At 38.2% G+C, this 17,436-nt stretch overlaps 1 protein-coding gene across 2 annotated transcripts; it reads right to left on the reverse strand.

The window, feature by feature from the left end:
• Window positions 1-3,430: 3,430 nt before the first annotated feature.
• Window positions 3,431-17,436, reverse strand: LOC126868833 (uncharacterized). Of its 2 annotated transcripts, none has more exons than XM_050624744.1 (9): window positions 17,302-17,436; window positions 15,293-15,898; window positions 12,845-12,877; window positions 12,075-12,140; window positions 9,367-9,608; window positions 9,015-9,276; window positions 8,547-8,940; window positions 8,280-8,462; window positions 3,431-6,794 (listed from the first exon to the last, which is right to left on the reverse strand). In XM_050624744.1, the coding sequence occupies exons 2-9, from the start codon at window positions 15,368-15,370 to the stop codon at window positions 4,921-4,923; spliced, it is 3,132 nt and encodes a 1,043-aa protein (XP_050480701.1). In that variant the 5' UTR covers window positions 15,371-15,898; window positions 17,302-17,436; the 3' UTR covers window positions 3,431-4,920. The 2 variants fall into 2 exon arrangements, with proteins under 2 accessions (XP_050480701.1, XP_050480702.1); XM_050624745.1 differs by having other exon boundaries at window positions 15,293-16,245; window positions 17,302-17,431.

Here is a 17,436-nt window from a genome sequence, read left to right on the forward strand (position 1 = left end):
CCTGGTTACGAAATTAACACATTTTACCCAAGAAACGTACAATTATTTTCGTTTTCTATTGCGCTATAAAGTGATAAGAAGAGACTCGAGTCAATCTAGCTGACAGATACAGCGTCATTTGAATTTTAACGTTACGAGTACCACTAGCGGAGCCACTAAGCTCTATCGTTACTATCTTCCGTTCTTCCAGCACGTTCATTTCGACCACAGGAAATACATTTAACGACCAGACAGATGAATTGCAGTCAATCGAATCGAATTCAGGGATCACCTGCAATCCCACAGAATTCATTTACAAACGAGCAGATTGAGTTTCGTTTACGCATCGGGTGATATCGCCTGTATGCGCGATCAATCTGATCAAATATCAGAATTACTAAAAGAACCAGAGAACTCTTTGGAAGATAGAAATATCGTTTACATTCTGCCATTGTTCTATAATCGACGAAAAGTCTCTAAATCGAAGCATAGCATACGGAGTGTATCATTAAGCTTTCATCGCGAGTAGCTTCCAGCACAGCGTGGCGATCAATCGGAGAAAGAACGATCCGCGTTCGTAGTCGAAAGAACGTTTAATGCCGTGCAAAAGATAAATGGACGGTGAAGGCTGTAGTGGACATGAGCGGGCGTTACTATCAGCTATCCGAAATAATGCATGGAACGTAGAGTGCACGTAACGGAATAACAATTTCCTACTGCATTAATTAGAGGTCGACGAGGCGTGAAATCGAGGTTTACGAAGCGTCAACTAGTTTTACACATCGCGACGGAATAATAACGTCGCGACACGACTAGAATCCCGAATACATTACCTACGCCAGCGCGACCGCGACCTCTGTTGGATCGTTGAAAACCAAGGGATCGAGGGGCAGAGAGTGTCCCCCCTTTGTCGCGGTGGCGGTCCGTAATGATTAACGACGAGCGTTAATGCCCGAAATTCGATCGCCATGCAGCAATTATTGCAAACGTATACGACACTAGGTGCGAGATATGCGATCCTTTGAAAACACTGCAGGAGAAAGACGAAAAGAACGTCGTCGATCGTTGATCGATAAAAAATCGTATTGGACTCACGATTCGAACGGGACGCCTTATCTTCCGAACACTGTAATTTTAATTCGGCATAGAAGTCCAACGTTCGTTCGCAAAATAGCGGTGTTTAATTGCGATCAACCGTGTAACGACCGACAGCGGTCAATTAACACTTCCAAGACCGGCGCGGCGTGCACATATAGGTGCGCGAGGGCAAGAACGTACGATACATATACACGGAAACCGGTCATCGAGTATGCACGTATTGAACGGGTATACAAGTACACGTAACACGCGAAGTAGACGCCTGGAATTGGCGTTTTTGTTTCCCGATATCAATTTCGGAGCGACGATGAGGGGCTTTTAATTGGGACTGGCGATGTTGGTTGGCAGTGGCGACGTTGCTGATGGCGACCGAATCGTCCATCGACAGTAATGGAACGCGATAAATGCAAGTAAATCTCGACGCGGAGAGATCCCCTATTCTTTTTTCTTCTTTTTTTTCTCTCGATGAATACCGTTTATCCAAAAATTGACCGTCGAGTGGGTACAGTGAATGATGAAACTGTCGATTTCGAATCGATTTTAACGATCTATGCCCTATGGCGTTCTGTTGTTCAAAACTGCGAAGAAGTAGCAAAATGTCTGGTAAGATTGCCCTATATATGTACCTATATGTATCTCAGAGAAATTGAAGATAATTGCAAATAAACACCCTCTATCGGAAGATGCAATATAATTTCATGATCAGATAAAATGTACAGCCTCTTGCTATAACATTTGAAACCTATTCAAACATTGACAGTCTTTCCGAGTTTTGTTTGGTCGACGAGAGAAAATGTTGCTGATATGGTACTTTTCGCTACTGCAGCAAAGCATCGTTTCCTATTACGCATATAAGGATGCATTATCAGCGGACGAAGAATGGTTACGATCTGTTCATTTTAAATTCTCGAATCAGTGAGACTAATCGTAAGACGCAATCCAAAGTTTGGGTCACATTTGATCTGGCAGTATTAGCAACACCAGAGGAATCATTATCGGCTATAATAACTCATTTAAACACAACGTGCCAACAAATAAATTAAATAGATGTCATCGTTTGCCCTTTTCGCATTTTCCCATTCTCATTGCATTCTATGAATCTCATATTTTATGGTTATGTTGTCTCGATATTCCCCGCGCCAAAAAGGCGACTATTTAGCGAATGATCTATATTTTCAATTTATAATGATGTTGAAAAAAAATCAAAGTATTTCACTTCGTGTCAATTGTCGTGTCATTAAAGATCTTAATTTTACTGTTACGACATAACGCAATCTAAAAGCGGGAAAGTTTACTGGCAACCGTTTGAAAGGACAGTGACTCGATATACCTGTGTCATTCTCGGCGAAGATTGCTTCCCGCAGCGATACAATAGCTTCGCCCGCAGTAGGTCTCTAGTCGATGATTCTGGAAGTGGTTATATTTCACTGCACACATTCTATTACGAAGTTACGATTTGATCGATCGTAGGAAGCGAATACTGTCTGACCCGCAGGGGAAGCCTGAACTCTACCTCGATTTGAATTTCACGTAGAAAAATGACACTGACCTTTGTCCATCTAGTGAGCGAACACCGAACTAGAAATTCAACATTCGAGCGGTAACTGCCCTACGAGTGACTCTTTATCTTTGATTCCTACGTCGTCATTTCCGCTGCTTATCGCTTATGTAAACTATTCGACTTCTAAATATAGGATGAATAAAGAAAACGTTAGTATCGTTTCTACAATAGCAGTTGTATAATATCAGAGAATTAAATTAAGAAAGTGTCGAAAAAGATTCATATAAATCTATCAATTATACGGAAATCCATGCTTTATGTAGGATTTCGATAATAAACGATTAAACGATTAAACGTTCGAGATAAATTGGTTAAAATTAAACTCTGGCAGAAACTAACAAAGGAGAAGGGCGAATAGAGGAAGGGTGACGAGAACGGTTGTAGGTACGGGGATGAAGCGTAGAATGGGGAATGGGCAAACAGAGCGCAATTAACGTGCGACTATTAAATATGTACGCGAGTTACTGCGCCACGATACGTGTGTGCAGGCCAGCACAAATGCATTGGCTATCGAACGCTCGCACGGCACTACCGATCTCTTCTTGCATCCTGTTGGCACAGCCGCTTGATTAGCTCCACCATATTTACATATCATTAGCCGAGTGTTTGTCCGAGTCGGGAGTTCCCCTTCTACATCATCGTTGTCCGTCAATATACGAAATAAAAGTTATTACGCTCCACAAAATACTGTGTCGTTAAAAATCACTTCTATTAAAATCATTGTCGCGTACTAATTTTTACTACATTCTGTTTCTCGAAAAACAAATTAAAAAATTTAAGAAAGAAATCATATCACGTATAAATAAAGATCTGTATTCTAGAATTTATATTTCAGTTCCACTTTATTCATAAAAATACGAATTTCGATTTTTATCTCGTTGCCTATATTGCATAACAATTTCTTTTTTTTTTTTTTTGTTTTATACACTACTTAAATGTATTGGACAAGCTGGCGGTAATTGCCGCAAGAGGGAAAACGAGAACGGAATAAATAGATTAATGAATTCGACTGCTTACCGCCCAATTTTCGATCAGAAAAATTATCTCAACGGCAATATACTGATTAATTCACCGCTATATAAATCGTAATATTCGACACAATCTAACTGCTGAAAGACATCCGCCTACATCACGGACTGAAATATAGTAAATACTGCTACCATTGATTTATCGAAGAAAATGCTTAAGAATTTGATAAACGATATGCTAAAAATAATAGTAACGTTCAGTTTTATCGAGGCATTTACTTCGATGTAAGGTATTCAAAAAAGAAAAAAGCACGGTTCTTTTTCCTGTACTTCGTAAGAAACTATCTGAATCATAAAATTAAGATAGCAAGTTGCTTCAGTAACTTTTTTATCTACTTAACGTTCACGCAATCTTAACGTCTACGTCGATTACGGTAATGCATTTTGATTATCTTTTTTTCCTCTTCATTCTTCTTAATTTCAATATGGCGACATTCAAATCAGTCTATTGAGTCGTACACGTTTCTCGAGCTTATCCATAAGAAATTATTGTAAAAAGTATCGTTTTTAAATTACTATTAAGGCAGTATGGTAATATGACTCGACTTACGTACATAGGCTTACTTTTAAGCCTTCCATAAATCGCCCAGTATCTGTCAGATATGTGCGTGTTTCCTACTCATCGAAATTGAAAATATCAATGAAACAATGTTTAAAGCGTTTTAAAACTTAGTAAAATTTTTGATGATAATTCATAATTTTTCATTATCCATCTGAATTAATGTTCTATCTGTATGATTGTACACAGATGGTTCAAGATTTCCCTTAACTTCTCATCAAATTGTGTTACTGAATTAGGAGAAATTCAAACTTGGTCCTCGTGCATCGTTAATTATTACAAAAAGTTTAAGACAAGAAATCTGATGAACAACAATCAATAAATAAAAGGATAGCTAACAAAACTAACAGAATAATAAGAAAATCTATCTCTATAAATTGAAATATAATGGTAGTTAATTACCACTATTATCGTAATGTTATAATCGGAACATTGATATACGAACGATTGCAATGTTTCTCGAGGCAGTATAAAAAGTAGGAACTGCCTAAGAAATTCAGTAACGATTACTAGTAATCTAACCCACCTTAAACATACGAATTCGAACTATCTCAAAAATGTTTTCTCTTCAAACGTAACGTATTTCACACGAAAAAAAAACTTAGTGTTTGAGAAATAGTCAATTTCATCGACGAAAGGAAAAATTTTCAGCAATGAGCATAATCAACGCGTGCACACCGCATTTTAATCTAACCCTAGCAAGTGGCAGCATTGCTACATCCTGTTTCCAGCATAGCCGATTCAAATTGTTCGAGGACTTGCATATTCTCCGGGGATACAGCATTAATGCCCAAACGTTCCTTATAATCGTTTCCGGATAATCGTCGTCGAGAGTATTTAATGGAGTCATTCATTGCTTGTTCCGGAGTATCGCTGTCGCTCGTGCTGCTACTGCTGCTGGCGCTGGTCGAAGGTGTGCCACTAGATAAGTCTTGTCTCTCGGAATCAGCCTTATCATCAGGAACTGAGACCTCATTATGAAGCTCCAAGAAAGTGTTTTGTGCGTTACACAGAGATGCTGAATCTTGTCGATCCTTCCGATTCTCTGATACAATTTCTGTCAGAGGTCCGATGCGCGTATAAGTCACATCATCTTGAAACGTATCAGTCAATGCATTATCGTCCTCATCGCCATGTTCACATTCGACTCTAACATACGTATTACCGTGTTTACGTTCATACGTGATAAAGTCGTTCGATGTCATCGAGTTCGAAGCAGAATCATGCGATTCAACGCTCTTGATTATGTTGTCATTCTTTTGTCCTTTCTTTGCTATGATCTTGCTCGAGAGCCACTTTTTCTGTTTGACTTCTCCATCAACGAAATCATCTTCGAAAGTGCTTGATGCCAAGGGTGTCTTGGTGGCATATTCGCTACTACTTGTGTCTTCGTCCGCGACTTCGGTAACTTCAAGTTCATTCCTTTCGGAAGTAGTACCGCTTTTATATACTAGCTTTGCTCTAGATGGCGCTGGTATATGCGCTTCTTCCAATTTCACGTGCTCGAAGAATTTTGTGAGGGCACCACGCTGCAATTGGACCGTAGGCTCGTTTCGTTCGCCTGATTCCAACTGGTAGCTTTGATGATACAGCTGTTGTCTCCCGACTGAGAAATCTTTGTTACCTGGACCGATGTCTCGTGATTCTCGAGAATTATCGGTGAGGATATAGGACTTGTTATGGCCTGAGAACAGTGAGTGGAGAAGACCACCGGTTCTTGGCCTGTGCTTTGGACGACTATTGAACAGGGTTCTTTCCTCTGGCTCGGTTGACTTTGTAATTTGTAACTGCTTATCGGATTCGGTACTATCGTAGGAAGGCAGTAGGATTTCTGTAGCTCTGGTGGATCGCAGTTGACTGATACCGAACTTATTTCTTGGCTGCCTGGTCCTGGACTTTCTTCCATTGAGAGTTGTTCGTTCCAATTGGTATTTTGCCGTGATGGAGAGATTTTCGGTGTCGATGATACGATTGAGGGCGGGTACTGCGCGACTTGTTTGCTTCTTGCGGTTACGACCGACGGTGTCAGGCAATTGCTTACCAATGAACACAGAGGAGTCGGAGACTTCGGTCTGAATGCGAGAGTTGTAGCCTGATGTGATTGGCAGTTTATAGTTGAGCATTGTGGCGTGATTTTGGTCTTCGGAAGATTGACTTGCCCTTCTAGCTGGTTCTGTGATTTTTTTAACGATAAGGTATGATTGATGCTTTTCTGACTGAACACTGGTGATTGGTAGCTGATAGGCGTAGGACACTTGTGGTTCTGCCCTATCGACATAGGCGATGCTCGATCGAGGCAGCTGGTTGAGCACGATGGAGGAGTAGGGCACGGAACTTTCTCGATAGTCACTGTTGATTGTTGTAGAAGTCCCAACGTCTGATTGGTTGATGCTGTTGGAGGAGATTGGGATGAGGAAAGTTGAGGAGGGAAGTTGACTGATGCCGATGGAAGAGGAGAATCCCCGCTTTTTCTGAGTTGCATCAGTTTTATGAAGTCCACAAGTCGTTTTATAGATCTCTGCGTCTTCTCTTGCTTTCCTAATAATTCCTGTCGCGTGCGTTCCTGTAGCTGTGTAAAGAAAAATTTAATAATTAGCAAACATACACTACTGTATTAAAAGAATCTGAAAAATATCAAAACTTAAGATTCACATCAATTACTGTCTGATAATATCACGATAAAGATGCACATGCTCTCGGAACAAAATTTTAACGAAACGATTTGAAATATACCCCGGTATTGTGATATTTACACACATACGCTACTTTTTAACGTTTCTTATACACGAATCTATCTTCGTCAATTGACTATATTTACTAAGACAAAATACATAAGCAATACATAATTTAAATTTAAGAAGTAAAGATGAAACGTCGAAACTAATTTTTTTTTTTATAAAACACTGAAGTTGTTTCAAGTCGTACGTGATAGAAGCATCGTGCATTACGTACTTTCACGAATTAACGAATCAAATTATTACTGTAGGTAATGTATTTTATGAACAGTAGCGTATAAGTTACTTCAAGAAAAAAAAAGTAATTTATGTCTGTACGTATATATCTCTACAATAATAATGCTAAAAAAAAATTATAACGTTAGATAAATCGATTTTTTTATAAAGCAAACAACTAGCTTTGTTATAAAAAAATCGGCACGTATTTAGAAAAGAATATTCAAAATGAACAAGAAAAACGTAGAGATCTTGCAGGTTCTCATTGATGAAAAAACAAAAGATGCAAAATATTTGCGTATAATTCCATTAACGGCATTCCAAATGAAAAAAATTTGTGAATTTCTTTCTACGCAGGCCACAGGACGAACCTGAAGGGACTGGCCGAGTAGTTGTGAGCGTTTTTCCAACTCGTAAACCTGCAATCTCAGATCCGAGTTTCGCTTGAGCAGCTCATATCTTTCTCTCTCTTTCTCCTCTGCAAGATATTTCGCGTTCAATACACGTTGCTTTTTTGTGCCCTATTACTGACGATCGACCAAAAAGTTCTTCTTAATTGCAAATTCTTCTGCTGTATTTGAGAAGCCGGTTTCACTCGCGACACTTCTTCCGGCAGGCTGCTCTCTCGTTTATTCTCTCTGTGTGCTTACGCTCAATAAAGTCTGCGGCAACGCTGCGATACCTCGTTGCACGTTAAATCTAGAAATTGTGGACCCATGTTACACAATTTCCTGCTCTTCTTTCATACAACTTGTTTGCATTATCTATAAGTACTTTTTCCATTTTATTTTTCGCGTGAAACTCTTTTATAGCACATACATGTGTACGCTAATTTCTGATTATCGAGTATAAGCAAAATGCCGCTATATTTTTATATCTTTTCTCTCTCTCTCTTTCTTTTTTTTTTTTTTTTTTTTTTTTTTGTTATCAAGAATACATCACAATACATCGAATGATTCCGAACGGTGCCGCCGCGAAATGAGATAAGCGTGCCACGAACATTCATAAAAGCTAGTGTCTGCAGGAAACAAGAACTTTTTTGTCAATCACACGATCAACGTTACTACAGCTAAAAATCTTCTGAAAAACCAAGGACGATTTACCGAATTCCTCGTCCTTTTTAAAAGATGGACGTCCTTCATCTCCCTCTTCCCCTTCGTCTCCGTCACCAATTTCTTCCTCGTCTATTAACGCACATTTGGGGCATATTCTTGATGGAGCTGGTGATATGGAGTGGCAAGACACATGGTAATTCGATGCGCAATTTTCACACACCGTTAACGTACCTATTAGAACATAAAATTAAAACGAATATTTACGATTCAAAGACACGGAAACAAGAATAATGTAAAGCAAAGTTGATGGTATACCTGGATTTCTACAACTTATACAAACTGCTGAATCACTGCTAATTCTCTCTATAGTTAAACTGGAAGGTAAACCAGGTATATGAACCGCCTTGCTGCCGACCGATTGAACAGACTTTACGGTAGGTACGGGCAATTGTGTTTGACTAGGTCCATTTTCAACCTTGTTCTTATTGGGGAAAACTTTACTTTCCGTTACGTTTCTAAGTATGTTCGGCCTCGTAGTGGACTTTTGTACCGGTATTAAAGATTTCATCACTGTCCTTGACGTTGGTGGTGACGTAGACTTTGCTGGCACAACTTTTACAGGAGGTGGCGATGGACCGTTCATACGAGCAGTAGTTTGACGAGTTTGCGGAACATTTCCAGATTGCAGGTACGAGTGTCGTTTTCGTTTCTAAAATAAGCATACAAAACGTTTGATACTAATATGCCATTCAATATGATAATTAAAAATTTGTCCATATTTACCGTTGGCACTTCGAGACTGGAATATACAAATTGCGGATTAGCAGTACTCCGACGTTTCCTTTCAGCCCTCTTGTTTTGTAATTCGGCGCACATTTTGGTAGTAATGAGACCAAGAGCGTTTAAAAAATTAATTTTTTCAGTCGATTCCAGTTTACGCTCCTCTGGCTCTTCTTTCTCAGATTTCTCATTGGAATTCTCGTCCATGGAAACTTCAATAACGTCATCTTCACCGGAAATCGTTTCCACCGAACTGGGCCGTCCCCTAAGAACGAACACGATAAATGATTTTATATAAAAGAAATTCTCGTTATCAACTTCTACAAACTATTCGAGGTTCGCAATTAGAACTCACTTGGTAGATGCGGGATTCCGCGTAGGCGAGACAATATCCCCGTTCCTAACGATCTCCTCGTAGTCCTCTTTCGAACTCTTCGTAGTGAAGTCATTGCCGGTCTTAAGTTTTGTTTCATTGTTATTTGTAATATGATTATTGTTGTTCAATCCGAGAAGCGACGCGATGGAAACTTTTGCCCCGTTCGCGTTCTCCGCTTTGAATGTTTCGACCTCTTTGCGCAGCCGCTGGACAACTTGCTTCTGCGTATTCAGATTGAAAACTATGAGCATGAGAGCATCGGTCAACGATGATCGTAGAAAACTTTCTTGGCAGACTACGTGTTGCAGATCGTTTAAATATGAATTCGTATGGTTAAGTTAGATGCAAGCCCATCCTTAGCAAACGCGCATTTTTACGAGTCGACAAAATATTCGTTGAAATATCAACGACAATACGAATGCAAGCGACAATAGATCAGCAATTGCTAATAAATTACAAAGAACTGGTGTGCCGTTTGTTATTACAATTTATTGAGATATACATTCTGCCAAGAAAAATGTTGCGCGTTCGTATTATTTTTAATTATTTAACGACGAAGAATCCGCAGAGCTACGTAACGAATAATCAAAAACTGACATGATTTTCTAGAGAATATATCGATCGATTTAATTCCAAGCTTAATTCTCTTGTATAACGATCTCCAATTTGTATTGAAAAAGGGAAGAAAGATATAGAAAATAAAAACTTTCGCCTTTACGCGTAAAAAAGACTGCACGCGTGGTGAGTATGTATTTGGTATGTTGCATGTTAATAATCTGTTAAGATTGGTAGGATGGCTTCCCCCCTCTGTACAACACAGAGACACCGTGTCTCGGCTAGGTGGCGAGCAACTTGCGGAAGTTTTCAGAAGTAAAACGTTTAACTTGAAATACAACGAACAACGGTCGAAGAGCGATCCCGGTGAAATGAGCGTGGAAAGCGGCAGAAAAACCGGAACAGACGACGTACCAACGAGGAAACCGAAGGGATGCGGAAGAAGAAAAGGGAAGAAAGGAAAAAACGCGGAGATTTCGTAAAGAGCTGAAAACGTTTCTGCGGGACATTTTATTGATTGAGCCCCTCTGCCCGGCCCCTACTCTGCTTCCTTTTCGCCCAAGTCCCATTCGCTCTCTCTCTCTCTCTCTCTCTCTCTCTCTGTCCAACATCTCTCTCCATCTCATACTCCCCGGTACAACCTCCATCCACCCCCTCAACGTGTATCTGTATATACGTGCCTCTCTTTCACTCCCAGTTACTCCATCTTTATCCATTTCTATCCGTTTACGTATCTCTTTCGCTCCGACAGCAATCTACCTGGATCGGTCGTTTATTGCCAACGTGAAAAAAGAAGAAAAATGGCAGCCAGAAAAGCCGTTGGGAGGCAGAGACTTTAGGAGAAACACGAGTATACAAAGGGAAGAGAAAGAAGCGCATCCGCGTCGACGGGATTATCGTGAAAATGTTTAGAAAAGGATGCTGGGCGATAGCAAAGCGCATCCACCAGAGTCTCTTCGGGCAACACTAGCCCCGTTATCGATTCTTCGCGTCGATTCGCGAATCCCAAAAAGAAACGCGCTCCAAGTGATTCATATAATTTAACGCGACCGCGCACACGTTCCACGGATATCGTTCGAGAAAATGGATATGTTTCTCGCGACTTGACGAAAATTCGATTCTCCGCAAGCGTCTCTTTTTTCATTAATTAGTCGCGTCGTTCTACAACCTTTGTTTTTTTATCCTCTTTTTTTTCTTTTATCACGTCGACAAGCGTAGATAGCCTTTAGCAGTTATTTCCGGTGTTTGGAACGTTCATTGAAAGTTTCCTTTCGCCAAGTTCATATGTTTCTGCAGTAGAAAATATGATATTGTTACTGGATGCGATGTACGCGAGCTTATGATAATGTAACAGCCATGGTTACGTGGCCGAGTAAGCTCGCGAAAGGCTAGAAAGATGCAGGATATATATGGTGCGTGAGCAAGGAGAAAGAGTACGTCTATTCGTCTCTATCTTCGACGCGATCGACAAAGTTTGGAAAGGTGGTTGGTAAACTCGCTCAACGAGTTCGCTATTTAATTATAACTGTGCATTACTCATGCTAGCGAGAATCCTACGAAGAAACTGCAAGCTTGGTCGATACATAGACGCATAATTCGATAACGTATGGACAGTTTGTAATGAAATGCATTCCAGGAATGACTTGTCCCATTAAGCAGATCAATTATACAAACTTGTGAATTAATTCGTTTCAATGATATGCTTTGGTGTTACGAGAAAATGTACCATTTGAAGGTAGCAGCGTGAAACGCTTGATCAAATTTGAAATAAGATATTAATAATTATTATAGATGTTCTTATGTCGAATACTCAACTTATATTTACTAGCGATAAATAAAATTACTGGAATAGATAGTATTACGGTTGTCTTAATTGTAATATCTTTAAAACGTTTCTCTTGTGTGATGCGTCTATCGATCGAGTTAGCGGATATTTTGCTTGCCTGGAATCAAGGACATTGATCGATACAATTTTATGTTTCCTAGACGATTCGTTATCGGTAGGATGATTTGATATGATATCGTTTCTATTTGCACGTAACGGACAGCCATAAATATGGAACATCCCCGAGCAAGCCTGTCCTGGATCATCGCGAAAGAGTGAAGCTCGAGGAAATCGATTCTCAACTTACCTGGCACCTTCCCAGAGATACGATGTGCAAGTGAATCTTTTGTATCTGACCAAGGATATCTGTATTCTGCAAAATAACAGAGAACACATTTTTAATTAGGCGTACTATATATATTTTGTATTAATAGAGTGCTATATACAAATAGGTTCATTCTACTAACAGCGCGGTATAATAACAAAAAAACGAAAGAAATTCTTACATCTAATTACAAATATAGTTTGTTATAGCTTCGTCTGTTTGTTTGTTGCTTTGCTGTAAGTATTCGCATCGATCGTACTGTTACAGTTATTATGACATAACAGTTAGTCACCGGTAGAAACTGATCGAGTAACACGTAATTGTTACGAGAATTTTCATATTTTGATAACACTTCCTTCGATATGATAGAAAAGAACGAAAACTTTCTTCTAATTATATTTTTATCGAGGTCAACGCGAGAACGATCATAAGGTATAATGGAAGCGAGTTAATTGTTTCAGAGATAATAATTATTACGTTATATATAGGAAGTTGGAAGAAAACTATCTCCCGAAGAATATCAATACGACATCGAATGGCAACGTTAGCAAGACACGAACGATTTAACATCCACTAAATACAGCAAATCAATTGTAACGCCAAAAATAACTGGTAGCGGAGACTTGGTTTTCCGGCAAGCCTGGTACGAGAGTACCACTGTTATTACGATCCCTCCGAGATACTCGTACGTACGATCGTGTGTTTGTAAATTTCGAAATGGTTTGCAGGATTAACAAAAATAAGCGACTTACGTTCGGGTCATCCTTCAATTTACCCACACAGATCTGAAATTGAAAGAGAAAATTTCACGATTAGTTCTAGTTACAAAGATGGTTCGAATGTTCGATTCAGAACATCCTCGGTCGCTACGCTTTTATACACGCGACCGTGGCGTCTCTTCTGCGGCGTAATGACGCAATTACCGTAACATTGTGTGTCGCTTGTATTGAAAAATGTGTACAAACGGTCAAATTAATGTTTTTACGTGATTAGAAGTTGCCTTTCTTTTCCTTTTTTGCAGTAGAGAAATGTTGTTTTGGCTAATTTTGATCTATGCTTAGATAAACAAAAAGGGAGAAAAATTGTCAAAAAAAATCTTATCGACCACCAAAGTAAACACGTTCGAAATAAAAATAAAGTATATTCTATATACGTTTATTTATATATCGATGTGTACATAATATTAAAATAAACTCGTACGAAGTACAAAATGTCGTATACCAGTTTTTCCCCTGTGTTGCGTATGCTCTGACTTTGTTTTTTAAAATATTATAAAATTCACAGACCGATAATTCTACGCACCTGTTTCCCGACAATCGACGTGTAACTCAAATGCGTATCAAACGAGAACAGGTTTGCCCTATCCGGTTCGCAAATACGCCGAACGCGAATATTGATCCAATACAATCCAATTGATAAATTCCTGATAAATTATTCAGCGATTAACCAATTAAGCAAGCATCCAAAGCTATTTTTATAATTACGCTGAACAAAAACTTTACCAAATACGATACTAAACACGGATCGATTATGTCGAAAAACGAATTCATATCGAAGAGATCAAAATAAATAGAAGTCGATTATCGAGATATATCGATTACACGTATCTCAAACTATCGTCCGAACGAAAATATTCAGTTTCGAAGAATTAGACAGGACAAGGTCGGTAGAGCAGAGCAGAATGCGGATCGTGTGCCGTTAAACTTTCCCCATTGCGTTACATATCCCCCTAACGTTAGTACTTGTTAATAGAAGTTTAGTGTAAATAGACGAAATAAGTATACACGTTATGTATGACCCGATAATACTGATTTATAATATTTTAACATACGCGTCCGGAGTTTAATCGATAGAACACCTTTAGTCTTTGATCATTTAGTATTAATGCGGAGTTGAAATCGGCGGTATAAAAAAAAACAAGCGTTCAAAGTTTTAAATAAAGGTCAGTGCGAAAATATTGATAAAAGCTAATAGTACTCCCGTTAGAATTAATCAAACTTTTATTGATTTACTTTTTTATGTGCTATCGAGCAATAAACATAAAGAAATTCAAAAGTAATTCGGCAGAGAACAGGATAAGGTAGAAGTTAAATATAGTGGAAGTCGTCTTGTGTTTATCGTAGTAAAAGTGCAGTGCATACATCATGATAAAATTAAAGTATATGGCAGTAGTTAAAAAAAAAAAGAGCAAACTGGACAAAGAGAAAAGTAAGCAAGTAAAGGAGAAAGAAACGGAGAAAGAGAGAATATATGTAGGACTATAGAAGTTAGGGTAAACGGGAGAAAAAGAGAGGGAAATCAACCGAACAAGTGAGTAACTGCATGAACGAGCGAGAAAGATAAAGATAAAAAGTGAGAGAGAGATAGAATGTTGGTTCTCAAAGTCATGCGACGCATCGGTCGAAGCATTCTACCAACAAAGGTTAAGGTCTGAACACTCGTTTACCTTCGAGTTTATGCGATTCGTAAAAAAAATGATCATTGCGTGGTGCAAGCTTATAATATGATTAAAAAGCAAGCAAAAGTTCCCTTGGAACTTGTTACGCTTCTTTCACTTTCGATAACGCGCAACGTAACCGAAGAGCGAATACAGTTTACAAACGTCCGATACGAGTGAAAGGGATACTTTTATAAAATAGATCGAAAGGAGGTGTATACTGTATACCACATTAGAGTGACTCAGTTTCTGTTCGTGTGTTGTATAAATCGGACATCTTTGATCAACGTGATTGTTTCATTAAATTTCATAGAATTTACATTGAAATAACAAGTTCCGTAAATACATGTAGTATAGGAGGTGTGCATTTATGCACGCGCGCGCGTGCTCGATGCGTACATGCGTTTGTGCACGCATAGTGCGTGGGAATGCCGAGGAAACTGAGTCACAAAAAGAATTTGTTAAGAACTTAAACAAGCGATATACTAGTTTGCGTTTACTTTGCGATGATTCCTCGGGAAACAACAAACTGCATTCGAAAAATACGTTGAAACTGTCTAAAAACTATTTCACTTTCCGAGTCGATTACCTATTGAACATACTATCTCGACTTTTTAATCGATAGGCTATAAATGTATTAAAAAGAAGTATGAAATAGCCGGTCAGGCAAGAATCATTCGTTAACTTGGTCGCTCGTTCGTTCGGCTTCGTACTCTCAATCTTTAAATCGTTATCGACATACATGCATAGCCGCGGTACTCACCTGATGATCGCGTATGGCATTTTTCAGTTTAGTTTGCACAGTGAGTATTTCTTCTTGCAAACTCTTCGATATCTCCATATTTTTCTATTGAGATTATTCGTTTTTCCTCCCTGTTCAAAAATTCGGCCGATTTTAGCGAGAGAAGAGGAGGACGGGAAACCCCTCCTCCCTCTCACTCTCACTCTCCCACCAAATTGACGAGAACAGCGGTATACGCTCCGATCAACCGCACGCACGGCGCGCACCAGCCAACAAACTCTTCGTGCCACCGCAACAACACTTGACCGTTTTAACTTAAGAAAACCGGACAGATAAAAATGTTACAGACATATTTTATCGGTTCGTTACATAGGTACATATGCACACCCTTATTTCACGACACCGATCAGACGAAACAACGTCGCTAAACCGCGCACCAAAGTGAATTGTTCGCTCATCAACGAGCGTCTGTGCTGCCACCAGCACTGTTGCCTCCGTACACGGACGTGCCAAGTTGCTCGAGATCCCCTGACACCCCTGGCCCGTACCCTCGGTTCTTCTCTCTTTCTCTTTCTTCCTTTCTTTGTCCCTCTTCCTGCGCTGTATGCCCAGGGATCTGACGCGCTCCTTGAAAGAAAGTTTTCGCGCCAAGCTTATAACCGGTAGATGTGCCACGTGAAACAGCCTATCGCTTTATATTACAATTTTTTTACAAGCATTGTTCGTATATCTTGTGTAACCACTATGAACTACGCTTAAAAATTTTTCAGAAACACAGGATGTTCAAAGAAAACATTTCCTTGAAGTAGATCTTTTACGATAGTGAACGTTGGTAATGCCGACGATAGTGGCGCCACATATTTACGATTAGGAGACGAAATGCTGTTCGTGATAGGAGACAAGCTCATTCTATGATACCCGAAGATATGTTTCGGAAATTTCATATTTAAATACGTGTCTCAGCACGGCTGCTCCTATTAAGCATATAAAGTTGAATCAGTATTTATATCAAAGGATTTTCTTCATTAGTTCCTACATATACACACTTCAAATAATGAAAGTCTTACATAAAATGCAATAAATTATTACCATTCTATATACTTATTCTTATATTTGTAATGACATATTAAGTAATTATAATGTATCTTATATACTTAGAATCATAAAAAGAAGACTTTGAATATTTAGAATAATTAGAATAAATAGTTATTTAATATTTGATATCGTAATGAAAAAGACTACTACATACACGTATGTATGTATGTATACGCGAAAAAAGTACGTTACGCAGTTTTCATTTCTTTTATAAATCACAATATGCCGCAACATTGAAAATTAATTACTAGTCATTAACTTCTAACCTATGTAAATATATCGAAGCTATTCAAAACTTCATTATATATAAATTAAATAAAAAAGAAAAATATATATATATACAGGAAAATATGAAGTTTAAATCGATCATTTGCACGTGATAATATATCACGTGATCACACATCACATACCTATCTTATATGTAAAGCCTAATTTAATATGTATAAAATATAATATCTTCATCTCTTACATTATAAAAATTTAATTATGTTATTAAAAATGATGCGTTAATCTTTGCACATAAATATCATCGTTTTATATCTAGTTATCTCAAATCGAGCAATTTCTTTAACAACTTTCACACCTTATAAAAAGATAAATTAAGGAACAGAAATGAGTAAAAATAATAGATAGCATGTTGTATATTAGCAATTCTGCTACATTTTCATTTGTGTCATAATTTCACACTCTTTTCTAACTTGTAAGTGCAATTTGAAGCTATTATACATGTGCCTAATAAACATCAATATGAGCTATCAAAATATATGTAAATTGTCTAGTTTTTTATATGCATCAATTCACTTCACTATATTTTTATATCTGTTTTTGTAAATGTGGAAAAGTAATAACTTTAAGCAGAATATTTATAAAAATGATTATGTTTAAATTATAAAAATAATCTTTAAATTTATAATGCTTATTGTGTTCAAAATTACCTTAAAAACGATTCGTTACCTTACTGCTGTTCTTAGAATTTGAAATAAGTTTATATCACATACACGTTACGTAAAATGGAACTGAAATATTATAATTCTCTCATTTAACCTTTTAAGATTTAGTTTGTTCCTTGG

Source organism: Bombus huntii, chromosome 8 (genome assembly GCF_024542735.1).
Source record: "Bombus huntii isolate Logan2020A chromosome 8, iyBomHunt1.1, whole genome shotgun sequence".
NCBI classification, from domain to species: domain Eukaryota; kingdom Metazoa; phylum Arthropoda; class Insecta; order Hymenoptera; family Apidae; genus Bombus; species Bombus huntii.

Coding starts and splice junctions, on each gene's coding strand:
- LOC126868833 (XM_050624744.1), bottom strand. CDS start 15,370: ATGGAGATATCGAAGAGTTTGCAAGAAGAAATACTCACTGTGCAAACT. Junction 8,941..9,014: donor CCAGTCTCGAAGTGCCAACG/GTAAATATGGAC, acceptor TGCTTATTTTAG/AAACGAAAACGACACTCGTA. Junction 8,463..8,546: donor TATAAGTTGTAGAAATCCAG/GTATACCATCAA, acceptor ATGTTCTAATAG/GTACGTTAACGGTGTGTGAA.